General features: G+C 35.4%; 1 protein-coding gene across 1 annotated transcript in view; it reads right to left on the bottom strand.

Annotated features, from left to right (window-relative positions):
* The window catches only part of LOC150110021 (ankyrin repeat and FYVE domain-containing protein 1), a 532825-nt gene that overhangs the window by 22421 nt on the left and 494176 nt on the right, over positions 1-16228 (bottom strand). Inside the window, 1 exon segment of the mRNA XM_090395273.1 lies at positions 14222-14312. Coding sequence (XP_090251399.1) covers positions 14222-14312 — 91 coding nt within the window.

Genomic DNA, 16228 nt, shown 5'->3' with positions numbered 1-16228 from the left:
GATCTGATTGCGTTCGTACAGCAGAATTCCTCGCAAATCTGCAGGAACAGGTGTTGAAGAACCCTGGCATTGGAATTCGGGCTTTGTTCGTGGAGTTGCTAACTGTAGTCAAGCCCTGGATAACAAGGGTAGCCAATGGTAGGCCGTATGTATGGCAGCAGGATTCGGCCCCTTGCCACACCTCTGGGAAAAGTCAAAAATAGTTGTCTGAAAATTTCTACGACTTCACCAGTCCAAATGTTTGGCCTCCAAACTCCCCAGACCTTAACCCCATGGATTATTTTGTATGGGGCGCAGTTGAAAAAGACACCAATCGCACTTCCAGTAATACAAAAGCCCAGTTAATGGATAAAATTAAAACAGTTTTTGCGGCCCTTCCCAGGGAGACTGTAGCATCAGCTTGTTCGAGGTTCCGAAGCAGAATTGAAGCTGTGATCGATGCTAATGGTGGTTATTTTGAGTAAATCTTGTTGATAGTATTGTAATTAACTCTGCCTGTAATGTTTTTTTGTCAATTCATTAAATTTAATAGATACAAAGAAGATTTTCTTTTTCCTTACGAAACTGTCCAATTTATCCCGAACACCCTGTATATTGCCTATAAATTGTATTGTGCTATCACAACACACTAACATTTATTCCATTCTTAGAAATTAGGTCCATATCCAACCTATTCCTTATCTTCTTCTTCTTCTTTCACTCTGCCTTATCCCATGTTAAACGGGGTCGGCGCGCCAATCTTTAACCTTCCTCTTCCAAGTTCTCCGGTCCAAAGCATCTTTCGGACTCCATCCTTTCTCCCTAAGATCCTCTGTCATCTTATCCCTCCACCTGAGCTTGGGCCTGCCTCTTTTCCTCCAACTCCATATACTCCACTCGTTTACCAACATACTCCTCACCCTTCCTCTCAACATGTCCAAACCACCTCAGCCTACTTTCTTGTATCTTCCTGCCAATTGGTCCCACCTTAACTGTCCCTCTGATGTAGTCATTCCTTATCCTGTCCTTCTTTGTCACACCAATCATCCATCTCAACATCCGCATCTCCGCTACCTCCATCTTCCTCTCCTGTGCCTTGGTTATCCAACCTATTCCCTATAAGGGTGACAAATCAGTATTTCCAAATTACCATCCTTTTCCTCTGGTCTAAATTTATTCTAACACCTATATTTTATATTGGAACACTTGCAACAAGAAAATTCCTTTAATTCTCATATTCATTCTAATTCGCTTTGTAAAAATCTATGCAAAGAAGAGATTTACTCTGAATTCTCAAATTTCATCCTTTAGCCAAGCTTTCTTTCTTTCAATGTGACATACTCTCTCTCTCACAAAAGGATGTAAACGTATAGTACATTAGTACTGTGGTGTGGGCTAAGATATATATATATATTTTGATTGATTTCATACATTTCTTTTCCCACATGGAACTTTTTCAAGCTACAGCAAGCTTCCAATAAGCAAGACAATGGTCTTGCACCCAGCAATGAAATTCATTACCTCCCTAAAAACATTCATAAACAACTATGCCTGCGGCAGGATTTTGTCCTATGGGTTGGAAAGTTGATATGTTCAGCTAACCAAGGTTACCAATTATGCAGTGCATTCACCATAGCTTTTGAGCCTGCATACCAAAGCATTTCAGGTTAAATATTATTATTATCTGAGACCTCCAGGGAGTCACATGCACAAATCATAAATTCATTACCAGAGAAAAATAGTTTCCTTTTCTACTTTATAAACACTGTATCAAAGTAGGAACTCTTCATTAAAGCCATGTTGCAATTTCATATTCTTCTAATTACATTACTTGTTCCGATAAATCAATATCACCGACATCCTTGAGACAGAAGACGTAACTTCTCATTTAGCATTTCTTCGAGCATTGAAATAAAATGTCTACTTAATCCCCTTTTAATAAATTTAGTTTAATAATCCTTTATCCAAGTGTAAGCAAATAAAGTTTGTACCTGAAGTATCTTCAGGACTGAGGCAACGCGTGGTAAGAGTGGACCAAGCTCTCATCACTCCTTGTCTCAGTATCTCCCATAATGCAAAGCACATCTCCTTGAGGACATGTATAATGCTATGCATTAAGAGAAGGGCCACTACCCAGACCCAGAAGTGGTGATACTAAGGCAGAAGCTATGGAGAGGTCATATTTACCTATACAAGTTGCCAAAAGGTGTACCACCTTATAATTAAATTACTCTGGGTTTAGAGAAAGATGCTGAAAGTTTATTTTCCACTTGGTTAGATTATAATAAATTTAGTTTAATCCTTTATCCAAGTGTAAGCAAACAAAGTTTGCACCTGAAGTATCTTCAAGATTGAGGCAACTCATGGTAAGGGTGGACCAAACTCTCATCACTCCTTGTTTCAGTATCTCCCATAATGCAAAGCACATCTCCTTGAGGACATGTATAATGCTATGCACTAAGAGAAGGGCCACTACCCAGACTAGTTTCGACCTTTAATGAGGTCTCGTCAGTGAGCCAGACCCAGAAGTGGTGATACTAAGGCAGAAGCAATGGAGAGGTCATATTTACCTATACGAGTTCCCAAAAGGTGTACCATCTTATTATTAAATTACTCTGGATTTAGAGGTCCTCAAGGAGATGTGCTTTGCATTATGGGAGATACTGAGACAAGGAGTGATGAGAGCTTGGTCAACCCTTACCACGAGTTGCCTCAGTCCTGAAGATACTTCAGGTGCAAACTTTGTTTGCTTACACTTGGATAAAGGATTAAACTAAATTTATTATAGTCTAACCAAGTGGAAAATAAACTTCCAACATTTTTCTCTAAATCCAGAGTAATTTAATAATAAGGTGGTACACCGTTTGGCAACTTGTATAGGTAAATAAGACCTCTCCATTGCTTCTCCCTTTGTATCACCACTTCTGGGTCTGGCTCCCTACTGATGAGACCTCAATAAAGGTTGAAACTGGTCTAGTAGTGGCCATTCTCTTAATGCACAGCATTATACATGTCCTCAAGGAGATGTGCTTTGAATTATGGGAGATACTGAGACAAGGAGTGACGAGAACTTGGTCCACCCTTACCACGAGTCGCCTCAGTCCTGAAGATACTTCAGGTGCAAACTTTGTTTGCTTACACTTGGATAAAGGATTAAACTAAATTTATTATAGTCTAACCAAGTGGAAAATAAACTTTAATTCCCTTTTATTTGCTATTCACTTGTTGACAGTCTCACCAATCAAGTCAAAGGATTCATTCGGTTACGGTTCCCTTTTTTGGAATCCACTTTTAATATATATTCTGATTGTCAGGTTTACTTTAAAAGTTCCTGAAACAAAATTCTCTGCTCTGCATTCTTAAACTTCCATATTCTCTCTACTTGTTTTCCACATTCCCTGGATACTGAATGCTCTCTCTGTCAGCTGTCAATTACCCATCAATCTCCTTGATGAGTATGTGCACTCCATGTAAATGGCAAGCGAGAAACTACATATAATGACTGACACGTTGTCTCCGTTTGTGAAGACATTTGGTTTACACTAACCACAACAAATATATCAACATTTAACAATTTTATATTACAATAGTGATTAAAAATTATTACAAACTATCAGAATCTAGTAAGTACATCAATTTCAAATGCTTTACATTCCATTTTTACAATAACATATCAATAACAGTCACATCGCAAGTGCCCGTTTTTGATATATTATTCAGTTATTTGGTTACGCGTTACAAAACCAAAACTAATGATATATTACAATAGAGAAACAATTGTAAAAAGACTGGTAATAATTGTAAATTATAATTATTTTTACAACTACCTCTAAAGGCAAACTATGCCACTCACTCACTGCTGTGAGAGAGAAAAATCTAACCCTTTCTTACCAACAAATAAACTTAATTTCCATGGATGCCCCAGTTTCCTCTTCCCAACAGTAATGAAACATTTATTGAGACAATATCCTATAGCACCTCAGAAATTTGCAGACTTCTATCATATCGTTTTTTCTGCTGTTAACCAGAGTCTGTAGTCCACATACTTGCAATCTGTCCCCATTTGAATTCATTAATCCTGATATAATCTTTTACAAAGATTATATCGGGATTATATAACTCTTCTTCTTTGCACCCCTTCCACAGCTTCATTATCTCCTTGGAATCCAGGAGACTAAATCTGCACAATAGCCCAGATGCAGTCTTATCAAGGACTTAAAGAGACAAAATGACTTTTTTATTCCTTATATCAAGGTTTGCTTCAACACTGCATTGATACTGAGTTGTATTTGAAATTTTTGCAATGTGACCCTTGAGCTTCAGTTTCCTATTCACCATTACATCAAGATCCCTAGTCTCATCACTTTCTTGTAGCATAACTTTACACTTACTAACATTAAACTGACAGCCATTTTCATTTGCTCAAATATTATTATTATCTGAGACCTCCAGGGAGTCAAGGACTCAGCAAGGGAGGCTATAAATCACCCAAACCAGCTATTGTACCTTCCCTTAAATTCATTCACACTAGATGCACTCACAACCCCTTAAGGGTAAAAATTATTCCACTCACTTGCTGCTCTCTGGGAGAAAAACCTAGCTCTTACCCCTTTCTTGACTGCAAATAAATTTAACTTCCATCCATGGAAGTTAAATTTATTCACCATGTTCTTTCCCATAGCCACGATGTTCTCTCCCCACCTTCCATATAACGAAAAATTTCATGAGTTGATATCCTATAACACCCATCCAAAAGTTTATAGACCTCTATCATATCACCTCTCTTTCTCCTGTTAACTAGAGTCTGCAATCCACATACTCGCAATCTGTCCTCATAATCTAAATCCTAATCCAGATATAATCTTTGTAATTTTTCTTTGAACCCTTTCCACAGCTTCTTTATCCCTTTAGAACAGTGGTTCTCAAACTGGGTGCCGCGAAATTTTGAATCATTTATTTGAAAAAAACAAAATATTCAATTGCCACAAATAACTAAATCAAAAACAAAAAAATTATATATTTTGATTTTAATGGATGAAGAATATATAAAAATTATCATTTTTTGTATCCCTCATATTATATCCTGGGATTTCATTAGATCACCGCGTGTCGTAGTAACTAGATATGTGACGGCACACAAATACTGGGGAAAATGAACTAATGAATGGTTAGTTGTTCTACTGTCTGTTTTAGTATTTCTCTGTTCAGTGTGTCAAGTATTATACATGATCATTTCCCCTAAACAAAAATCATGAGTCTTTGTCATCGGTGAGAATAAACGAAGTATGATATTAAAGTCGTTAAATTCAGTGAGTAGAGGTTTTTCTTATTGTTATATATTCCAACTATAATGAGAGACATCATAAACAAATGTTTTTCCTTTTTCCATCCAGAAAAAAAATTATTTACTTGAAATAAATTTTAAAATAAAATATTAAAGTTACATATGCCCTTCAAAATCATGAATAATTTTTTCCTTAAAAAAAGAAATGAAGATTCTGATCAAGAAATGTCTACTTGTAGCAAAGCTAATGAACCAATTCGCACTAATAAATTATCAAAAACTGATATTGCATTAATGAAAATTTGACTATTTTTAACGTTCAGCAACAAAAAAGCACTAATGAAACAACAGAAACAGAAAGAATAAGTTCATGTAAAAAGGGAATGAAAAAGAATGTAAAAACTCGCTTATATCTAAAAATGGGATTTATGTGGTGTGGTGATAAATTAATTTCCAGATCTAAGTGTATATTTTGTTTGGTTTGGTTCTATCAAATGAGGCTATGGTTCCTAGCAAATTATTGCGACATTTCTCCACAAAACATGACAACTTGTCGAATAAAAATCCTGAATATTTCAAAGAGTTAATAAGATTACAAGAAAAACAAAGTAAAAGTTTTGTAAGAAAGTTTATAATTTCCGACTGAGTTCAAGAAGCGAGTTATTTAGTTGCTGAAATAATTGCGAAGGAAATGAAGCCTCATACTATTGGCGAAACCTTGATTTGTCCGGCCTGTTCAGCAATTGTGAGAACAATTTTTGGTACTGAGGCAGAAGAAGAAATAAAGAAGATTCCATTATGGTTAGTAGTTGGAAGAGGACCAATCGTTCGATGCTGTTGGCACACTTTCCCTCGATGAGTCTTTGGACTCCCTGGAGGTGTCAAATAATAATAATTATCAAATGATACTATGAGTAGACATATTAACGATCAGTCAGTCGATATTGAAAAGTCAGTTATAACCAAAATAATCGAATCAAAATTTTTCAGTTTGCAGTTAGATGAGTCAACCGATATCAGTGGTAAAGTACACTTACTTGTTTTTACTTGATTCATTGAAGATGATAAAATTATCGAAGAATTTCAATGCTGCTAGGAATTTGAAAAAACTACGAAGGGAAAAGATGTTTTTGATATAATGAACACATATTTTAATACAAAATTTGCTAGAAAAGAAAATGAGAATTATAACGACTAGAAAATTATAACGACTCATTGCTTCGTTCATCGTGAATCATGTGGCAAAGACAATAGGCTTGGAATTAAAAAGTGTATTACAAGAAATCATTCAGATGGTTAATTATATCAAGGCCAGACCATTAAAATCTAGAATATTTGCAGGACTATGTGAAGAGATGCAATCTCATTACAAGAATCTTCTTCTTCATACCGAAGTAAGATGGCTTCAAAAGGTCGTGTATTGGATCATTTTTTGAACTTAAAGAAATATTAATGTTTTTCCAAAATGAAGACAAACCAGAATTCTATAAATTATTACAAGATGATTTTTGGTGTTCCAAAGTAGCCTATTTAACAGACATATTCGATCATCTGAACAAGCTGAACTCCAACATGCAAGGAAGAAATGAGAATATTTTGACATCTACAGATAAAATTAAAGCTTTTAAAGATAAAATAAAAATGTGGAAGATAAAAGTAAGCACCAACAATGTAGAAATGTTCCTTAAAGTTACCTCCAGAAAATGTAAGAACACTGATCTGCAAAAGCTTATTTACAGTCATTTAACATCATTAGAAGAAAAAATTGACCATAATTTATATGATTGGATTCGAAATCCATTTGTAGAGTCAACATCAGCAATGAGTGAGTTAAGTCCTATAGAAGCCGAAGAATTAATTGATATAAGCAACGATCGTACGTTGAGATTGAAGCATTCAGAAATGTGTCTGAATTCATTTTGGATAACAACTATGAAGGAGTACTCCGATATAGGATTTAAAGTACTTAACATCTTATTGCAATTTTCTACATCTTATTTATGTGAACTGGGTTTTTCTGCACTCGTAAATATTAAAACAAAGAAGAGAGAAAGACTAAAGGCCCTTGAAAATGAGAAGAGAATGTCTCTCAAAAACAAGGCCTAATATCAAAGAAATATGCAAACAACACCAGGCACATATTTCACATTAAGTTCATATTTTCTTATCTGAACCTTTATAATAGCTTTTGTTTTGTATGTTTTTGGGTTGTTTGAAAATAAACCAATTTTGTTTAAATAAAATCTGTTTTCTTTTAAACACACTTTCCTTCATATCTTTAGTATCCATAATATCAATTTATTTATGGGTTATATATGCGAGTCTTTCAGAATCAATTAATTGGCACTTTACTCTTTATAAAAAGCAAATAATACTAGGGGTGCCGTGAAATTTATTTATTGATTTTAGTGTGCTGCCAGACAAAAAAGTTTGAGAACTACTGCCTTAGAACCTCGGAGACCAAATCTGCACACAATAATCCAGGTGTGGTCTTATCAAAGCCTTATAAAGAAGCAAAATGACTTCCTTATCCTTGCATGTCAAGGTTCATTTCAACATCACAATTATCACCTGAGTTGTATTTGTAACTTTTGCTATGTGACCTTTGAACTTTAAATTCCTATCCACCAATATGCCAAGATCCCTTGCCTTTTCAGTTTCTTGTAGCATAATCCCGCTAATATAATATGCTGCTGAAACGCTAATCAATGCAAAGTGCATAACTTTACACTTACTAACATTAAATTGACAGCCATTTTCATTTGCCCAAATTTCCAATGTATTCAAATCATTTTGTAATTGCTGAATATCAGTAGCATCCCCGATTGCCCTGCCTATCTTCGCATCATCGGCAAACAATTACACTTCTGATGTTAGACCCTTCCTGATGTCATTAATGTATAGATTGAACAATAATAGCACAAGGACAGAACCCTGAGGTATGCCACTGGTCACCTTAAATCTGGCAGATTCACACCCACTGTATACCACTTTTTGATATCTGTCTGTCAACCATCCTCTGATCCAAGTCAACACTTTATATTCCAATCCCATATTCTCCAGTTTATGCAACAGCCTTTCGTGTGGTATCCTATCAAATGCCTTGACACATCAGGTTTTGCATCACCCTTGTGCAATGGAACTATCATTACATTCCTTCCATTCCTGTGGTATTATTCCTGAGCTGAGACTCAAGTTATACAAATGTGTGAAAGGCCTAGCCAATTCAGCTGAACATTCCTTTAGCAGACGGGCAGATATTCCATCTGTCCCTATTGACAAATTCTTATCCAGGTTATGCAAGAGCTCTTCAACCTCATTTTCATGAACCTCTAACTCTTCATCCAATGTAGCAGTAGCACCATGGTTGATATATCTTATCAAAGTGAGCACTCATTAACTGAACAATCTCCTTAGCTTCCGACACTTGTGTACCATCTGCATTTAATAAAGCTATTCTTCCACATTCATTCTTTCTTTGACTTGCAGCATAACGATAAAATTCTTTCAAATTGCCTTTAGCTTGCACGGCCAATTTTCATACTCCGATTTATTCAGGCCAGAAAAGTAACACTCGTTACGTTTCTGGGCTGAGCTTTATATATTTCATAACTCATCTCACTCTTATTCTCATGATATTCTTTCCATATCATCTCTTTTTGAGAATTTCTTGCTTAATAAGATTGGACATCCATTTCACTCCTAACCTATTTATTCTTCGAACACAAGGGATATCGCCTCATTTAATCAATTTTTCAAAGATTTGCATTGCTGACATTTTTCCCATTCAGTAACTGATACCATAGGACCAAAGATAGTATTCTCCTAAGTGATCATAATTCAAAATTGCCCCTGATTGCCCTAACCTATCTTATCATCAGCAAACAATTGCACATATCCTGTTAGAACCTGTAATGTCATTAATGTATGGACTGAACAATGGCCCAAGGACTGAACCTTGAGGTACACCAGTGGGCAGATTCACACCAACTGTATACCTTAGATAAGTGGATGGTTGACAGGCAGATATCAAAGTCAAGTGTTTATATTCCAAACCCATATTCTCCAGTTTATACAACAACCTTTCATGTGGTATCGTATTAAATGTTTTAATAAAATTCAATAGTATTGTAGTGTATCCATTCCCTTTATACAACTCAGCCATAACCCTGTTATAAAATGTAAGCAAATTGTTAAAACACAACCTCTCATTAGTAAATCCTTGCTGTTTCTTGCAGAGTATTGCTTGTCTGTCAACCCATTTCTATATGGAGGTTCTTATAAATTTCTCTTAAAATCTTCACCACACCAGAGATATTGACAGGCTGATAGACATCAGTTTTTTTGTGCCACCCTTGTATAATACATTCTTTTCATTCCTGGTATTTTTCCTGAGTTGAGACTCAAGTTATACAAACATATCAAAGGTCTAGGCAATTTGGCTGAACATACCTTTAGAATATGTGCAGATATTTCATCTGTTGCTATTGCTGAATTCTTATCCAGGTTATGCAATTCAACCTCATTCACTCGTACCTCTAACTGTTCATCCCATGTAGTATTAGCACTGTGCAGCACATTACATACGTTCTGTTGATATATATCGTAGCAAAGTGAGCACTCATTAAATGAACAGTGTCATCAGCTTCTGACAGATTATTATCTTCATTCAGTAAAGTTATTCCTCCTCATTCATTCAACTACTCCAGATGAAGATTTGAAATTGTTTTTATTATTTTTGCATTCTTTTTGGAAAATTTTTATTACAGTCTGGATCAATGTTCCCATTAAGCTGTGCATGTGTACATCACACACTAGTCAGCGTAATGGGTTAGAGTAATATTGAAATGAAGACATCAAAGAAATTACTATGTAAAATAAGTGACAAGTTTAATTTATGATATAACTCATTTTTATGGTACGTTCAAAATTTATTAACTGCAAATTAGAAATTCTGAGAGCAAACATTCACAGTTACTAGTCACATCTCATAATGTCCCTAAAGTGGATATCATTTGTAATATAGAAAAGGTAGTCTCGTCGTTACCGGAACCCATAGCTAATGATATTAGATTAAAAAGTTGCATCATCCTGTCATCTTCCAGAACTCCTAACAAAAACATCACTACTCTGGAAAAAAGAACATCGTATAGTTTTAAGAAAAAAAAAAGACATTATTATATTGAAGGCAAATTCAACAGTGATTTTTAAACAGCAGTGATTACTAAGATAAGATTAACAACTTATTGTCAGATACATCAACCTAGCGTGTCCTAGTCACAGACCCAACACTAAAGAACCACAATGATACCAACAATTTAATACGTCACATGGTGAACTGGTCTATAGACTTAAAACGAAGATTGAAATCCATGCATCCACTAACGGCAAGACTATATGGTGCTCTTAAGGTACATAAAAATGGAATACCACTACACCTTGAGGATGGAATCAATTCACCAACTTTTCTGTTATCTAAACACCTGGCAGGCCTCCTCAAACCATAATTCGGATACTTATATACGAAATTCGCAACATTTCGTTGAGAAACTGAACAACATCTCTATCTCCAATACGGATTTACTCGCCAGCCTGGATGTTACATTCTATTCGCTAACATCCCCGTGGAGGAAGTCATCAACATTTTAGGAAGTTTGCTCCCACAGGACATTACTTCTCTGTTCCGTCATTGTTTGACATCAAACTTTTTCTTGTGGAATAAAACTATATATCAGCAATTGACTGGCCTTGCAATGGGTGGCCCCCTCTCTCCATCTTGTGCCGATCTCATTATGGAGGATTTTGAAAGTAAAATCTTAACTCAAACAGACCCTAAACCCACAGTATGATGGAGATACGCTGACGATATCTTTATCATTTGGAACCACCCAAAAAAGGACCTGTTTGACTTTCTTAACAAAATCAACTCTCTACACCACACAATCAAATTCACTCTAGAACAAGAAAAAGATAACCAATTATCATTTCTGGACACTTTAATTAAGAAGCTTCCGAATGGTGGTATCAACTTCTCAGTTTACCGCAAACCTATCAATACAGGACATTATTTACAATTCACTTCCTGCCACCACATTTCTCAGAAACTTAGCATTGTATACATGTTGAAGAACCATGCCTCTCTCCTTACAACAGATCGACAAGACCTCCAGGAAGAAATATCCCTGATATCCACCAACCTTACCATGAATGGTTTTCCTTGAAGACTCCTCCACAAGATACTTTTCTTTGAACCCCAACAAAGACAACAAGATGATATACATTATATTTCTACCATCATCATTCATACTTAGGGACAGTTTCCAATAAGATTGCTAGACTCCTCAGACCACATAAAATAAGAGTGGCCTTTAAACCCACAGAAACAATTAGTCAATTCTTAAGATCTCCAAAAGATAGCTATCCTTTCTCCAAATATGCTGGAGTTTATAACATACCCTGCTTGTGTGGCTTGAATTACATCGGCCAAACTTCAAGGAGCCTTGAAATTAGGCAAAAAGAACACATATGATGTCAATAATAACAGAGAAGAAAAATCGGGATTAGCTTTTCATTTCTCAAGAATGAACCATACCACAGAGTGGGATAGAAGCACAATTACTTACATGGAGGAGGACTTCCGCTCCCGAATTTTTAAGAAGGCCACTAGAGTTGCCCGCTGTATAAAACCTTAACAGGAACCAAGGACTAATCTTGCCTGTGATCTGGAAGACCCTTATCAGATCCTTCAACTCGCCAGAACTGAATTATAGTGCCAACTATAGAACGTTCCTAAATAACAACAAGCGATATCATGCACGCTCTATGCATGTATTGTACGCACTCTGTTCTTTGTTTAATATAATTGGAATCGGTTGATTATAGTTTGTAACAGTTTTTTACTTTTTAGTGCCTTACATCAGTTATGTACCCTGAAGATGCCAACAGCCTTAGTTGGTGAAACTAGTTGGTATAACATAGTTGTTTATTATACGAACTTGATCAATATAATCCCATTAAAAGTCTTTCCAGAAATTTTTTATATTATACGATTGTTTTTTTTTCTTTCTTTGCATAGACTTCAATCTAGCATTTCCATCATGGACTTATTTTTCTATCTTTGTAGTCAGTTTCTCCACATACTTAAGTAACAGATTCACTAAAGGATTTTTTCCTTCAGTGAATCAATGGTTTCTTCCAATACTGATATTCAAAACTTTTTCATCCATCCATTAGATCACAATTTCCATTTTTAAACTATTTATCCTTGTATTATATCCTCACCAAAATTGAAGATAATTGCTGTCAACAATAATGTAAGACTTCTCTTATATGTTCTCTCAACACAAATTCGGGAACATTATGTTTAGAATATTTTGGTTTAACAAAATGTTCTAAACACTAATCCATGCCCTGAGAAGAAATTTAATGTATTTAGTTATTACTAGCCCAGCACTTTTATCCAAAATTTTGTATAGGTCTCAAGATTCATTTCCATCTATATATTTTAGATCTCCAAAAGGAATCAATTTTTTCCTCTTCCTCTAGATCTGCATTTTCTAAGAAATGAAAAATTCCATTGCGTTTTCCTACTAGCAGCACCTTCAGAAGTCAGTCAAATTCAAGTTGAATTACCCTATTTATCACTAGGTTAGACTATATAATAGATTTAGTTTAATCCTTTATCCCAGTGAGAGCAAACAAAGTTTGCGCCTGAAAATATCTTCAGGACTAAATATAGTGTTGTACTATCTTATCCAGTAAGTAGTGCAACACCAAGGCAACTCTATATACAACTATATATATAGTACAACACTATATTTAGTCCTGAAGATATTTTCAGGCGCAAACTTTGTTTGCTCTCACTGGGATAAAGGATTAAACTAAATCTATTATATAGTCTAACCTAGTGATAAATAAATTTTCAACATCTTTCTCTAAATCCAGAGTAATTTTTAAAAAAGGTGATAAACCTTTTGGCAACTCCCATAGGCGCAGATGACTTGCTACTGCTTCTGCCTGGTATCTCCAGCTCTGGGCCTGGCTCCCACTGAAGAGACCTCAATAAAGGTCGAAACTAGTCTGGGTAGATGGCCAATCCCTTTAATGCATAACAGTATACATATCCACATAGGAAATGTGTTTTGCATTATGGGAGATACTGGGTTAGAAGTGCCTGGTAGCTTGCTCCACCTTTGCCACGAGTTGCCTTGGTGTTGCACTACTTACTGGATAAGATAGTACAACACTATATTTAGTCCTGAAGATATTTTCAGGCGCAAACTTTGTTTGCTCTCACTGGGATAAAGGATTAAACTAAATCTATTATATTGAATTACCCTATTTCGAAATGTACCTATATTGCTACTTGACATGGTCTTGAAACTTAATTACAAAAATATGACTTTGTGTTTTATGCTGAGCACCACAGCTAATCTCCTTTCCCTGAAGAAATCAACTATATTCTTTAGAACCCTAATGGTGAAATAAGCATAATGTCATTTGAGAGCCTTTTCCTCTAAGTTTTAACCACATAAGTGCAAAATGAATTACTCAGGGCTTACTAGTTAATGAAATATTTCTGTTCTTCAGCAAATAGTTTGCAAAACACACACACACATGAAAAGGTGAATATACACTCTGGAAAATGTCTTTTAAATAGCATGATATTAAGATACCCCTCTTTTTGTAATTTCCATTTGTTATCAATTTTTTTTTTTTTTTTTTTTTTTTACAATATTTATTTTATGTTTGCATTTAATTTTTCTGGTAAACTCCAAGTTTAATACTTATTCTAATTATTTGTCATTTTAAATAAAATGCATATTATGACAGTTAATGTCATATGCTAACAATATGATGCATCATTTGAAACTCAAGTTCATTCATAACAAGACAGTGTTTAATACAATTATACAAAAATTTAACAATTAGAAAATTAAAAATTTTTTTTTTTTTTACCAATGATGCTTTCTTGTCTTAATTCCAAATTTTGTGCCACATTCCATACACTGTTCACCCTCACACCATGGTGGTTCTTTTGGCAGGAAGTCTTATAGCAATAAAAAACAAAAAAATTAAGAAAAAAATAAAAGAAAAATAATTTATTTTTTACTTCAGTACTAAAAAAAATGATCTAATTTAAGACATTATCAAATGTTTTGTGATGGATTTTAATAACCTATGGGTTTTATGCTGCGCATAGCAAAATTCCACTTAACGTATATTTAGCTATAGAGTACATGATTCAAACATGAGTAATAGTAGTAATATATACATATATTATATATATTATATATATATATATATTTTATATTATATATATATATAATATATTGGCACACAAAAAAACAGTGCTGAACCTCAATTCCCCCCTCCTTCAGTACATGGGCTATGAGATATGACTGCATGCACATCAATAGAAGAGCATGTGTAGAGTCTATGCTATTACATTTAGCTATAGCAATGGTGTTGACATTAGAAGAAAAGGCATTTATTGTGGAGCATTATTTTTGTTCACATGGATTTGGTAGAGCAAATGGTCTAAGCCTATGACATGTTTGTGAGCAGTTTGTTCATTGTGCACATGTATTTCAACAGGATGGAGCAACATGTCACACATGGTTATAGAGCTAATTATCAGAACACTTCTCCAGGAGGCTCTTATGAGGTTCAGAGAATTCCTGTACCCTTGACATTCTCCTGATCTCACATCACTTGATGCCTTCATTTGGGGAGTATGTTAAAGGAATGGGAATTCCACCATAAGCCTGCCATCAAACCTTGACGAACTAAGGGATAAAATTACACAACATGTCCAGCAGATGTATCATGTAAGATTCCACTGATAGTTGTGGATGTACTACATATTATCATGTGTAAACATACATTTCTTTGATAATAAACCATTTACTCCATAACATATATCAACAGTTATTCATGTAGACAAGCTTATACGTTGGTTATGCATTACTAAATCACTTAAGGAATTGACAATGTAGATAAGAAAATAAATTAAATTATACTTTAATAAATATTTCCGACATTTCGGCAACGTCACGTTGTCATTTTCAAAAGGCATGTGCCTTACAAAAAAAGGCATGTGCACGTAGGCACTACAACACAGTAATGGAGAATGAAGTGATGAAGCTATTGTTCTCCTAAAAGTCCTGCCCAACATACCCCCCCCCTCCCCCAGCAGGCTATGTAGGTGTTCTTGACCGTTGGATTGAAGGTCTGCTGATGTAAGCCTCCCAAATTTGGGGCAGTTTCATACAACCAAATTTGTTGAGGTTTGGAGAGTTTCTTAGGGCGGAGGCTGATTTCATGAATAGTCTTTCGAATTTGTATTTGCTACGGTGTATTACTGTAGCTTTCTTCCACCGTAATCTGTGTATCCAGAGCATGGTCTGCAAGACCAGAGTGGCTGTACTTGTGACACCAGATGTAGTCCTTGTGTTCCAAAATTCTGATATTCCCTGTCCTGCCTGTTTGGCCAAAGTAAGACAGTTTACAACTGAAAGGGGTCCTGGCATACACCAGGTAGGTCTAGAGGAAGTGGTTGGTCTTTAGTGTAGCGGATAAGGGATGACAATTTTCTATATGGTCTGTAACAGGAGGTCAAGTCATGTTTTTTTAAGATTTCGGTAATTTTTTCTGAGGTGCCTTGGATGTAGGGAATGATGATGGAGTTAGAGTAATCCTTGTTGTGAAGGGGGGGGGTGTTGGTTTCAATATTTTTTGGATTTTTGGGGGGGGGTAGCCATTGGCTGAGAAAGTGTTGAGGATGTTATTTAGTTCAGTGTTTAGGGCATGTCGTTAGAACAGATTAGTTTAGCCCTGTTGTATAGTGTTTACTAGTGTGTCTAGGAAAGGGAAGCTGTTGTTTTCCGCTTTTTCCAGAGAGAACTTGATTCTGGGGTGTTGGTTGTTTAAGTGTGCTAAGAAGGAGAGGAGTGTATCAGAGCC

The sequence above is a fragment of the Typopeltis vanoorti genome, chromosome 1, assembly GCF_054136105.1.
Source record: "Typopeltis vanoorti isolate ZY-2024b chromosome 1, IOZ_Tvanoo_1.0, whole genome shotgun sequence".
NCBI lineage: Eukaryota > Metazoa > Arthropoda > Arachnida > Uropygi > Thelyphonidae > Typopeltis > Typopeltis vanoorti.
Note: the sequence above shows the minus strand (reverse complement) of the source record. Positions and strands in the feature narration are given on the sequence as shown.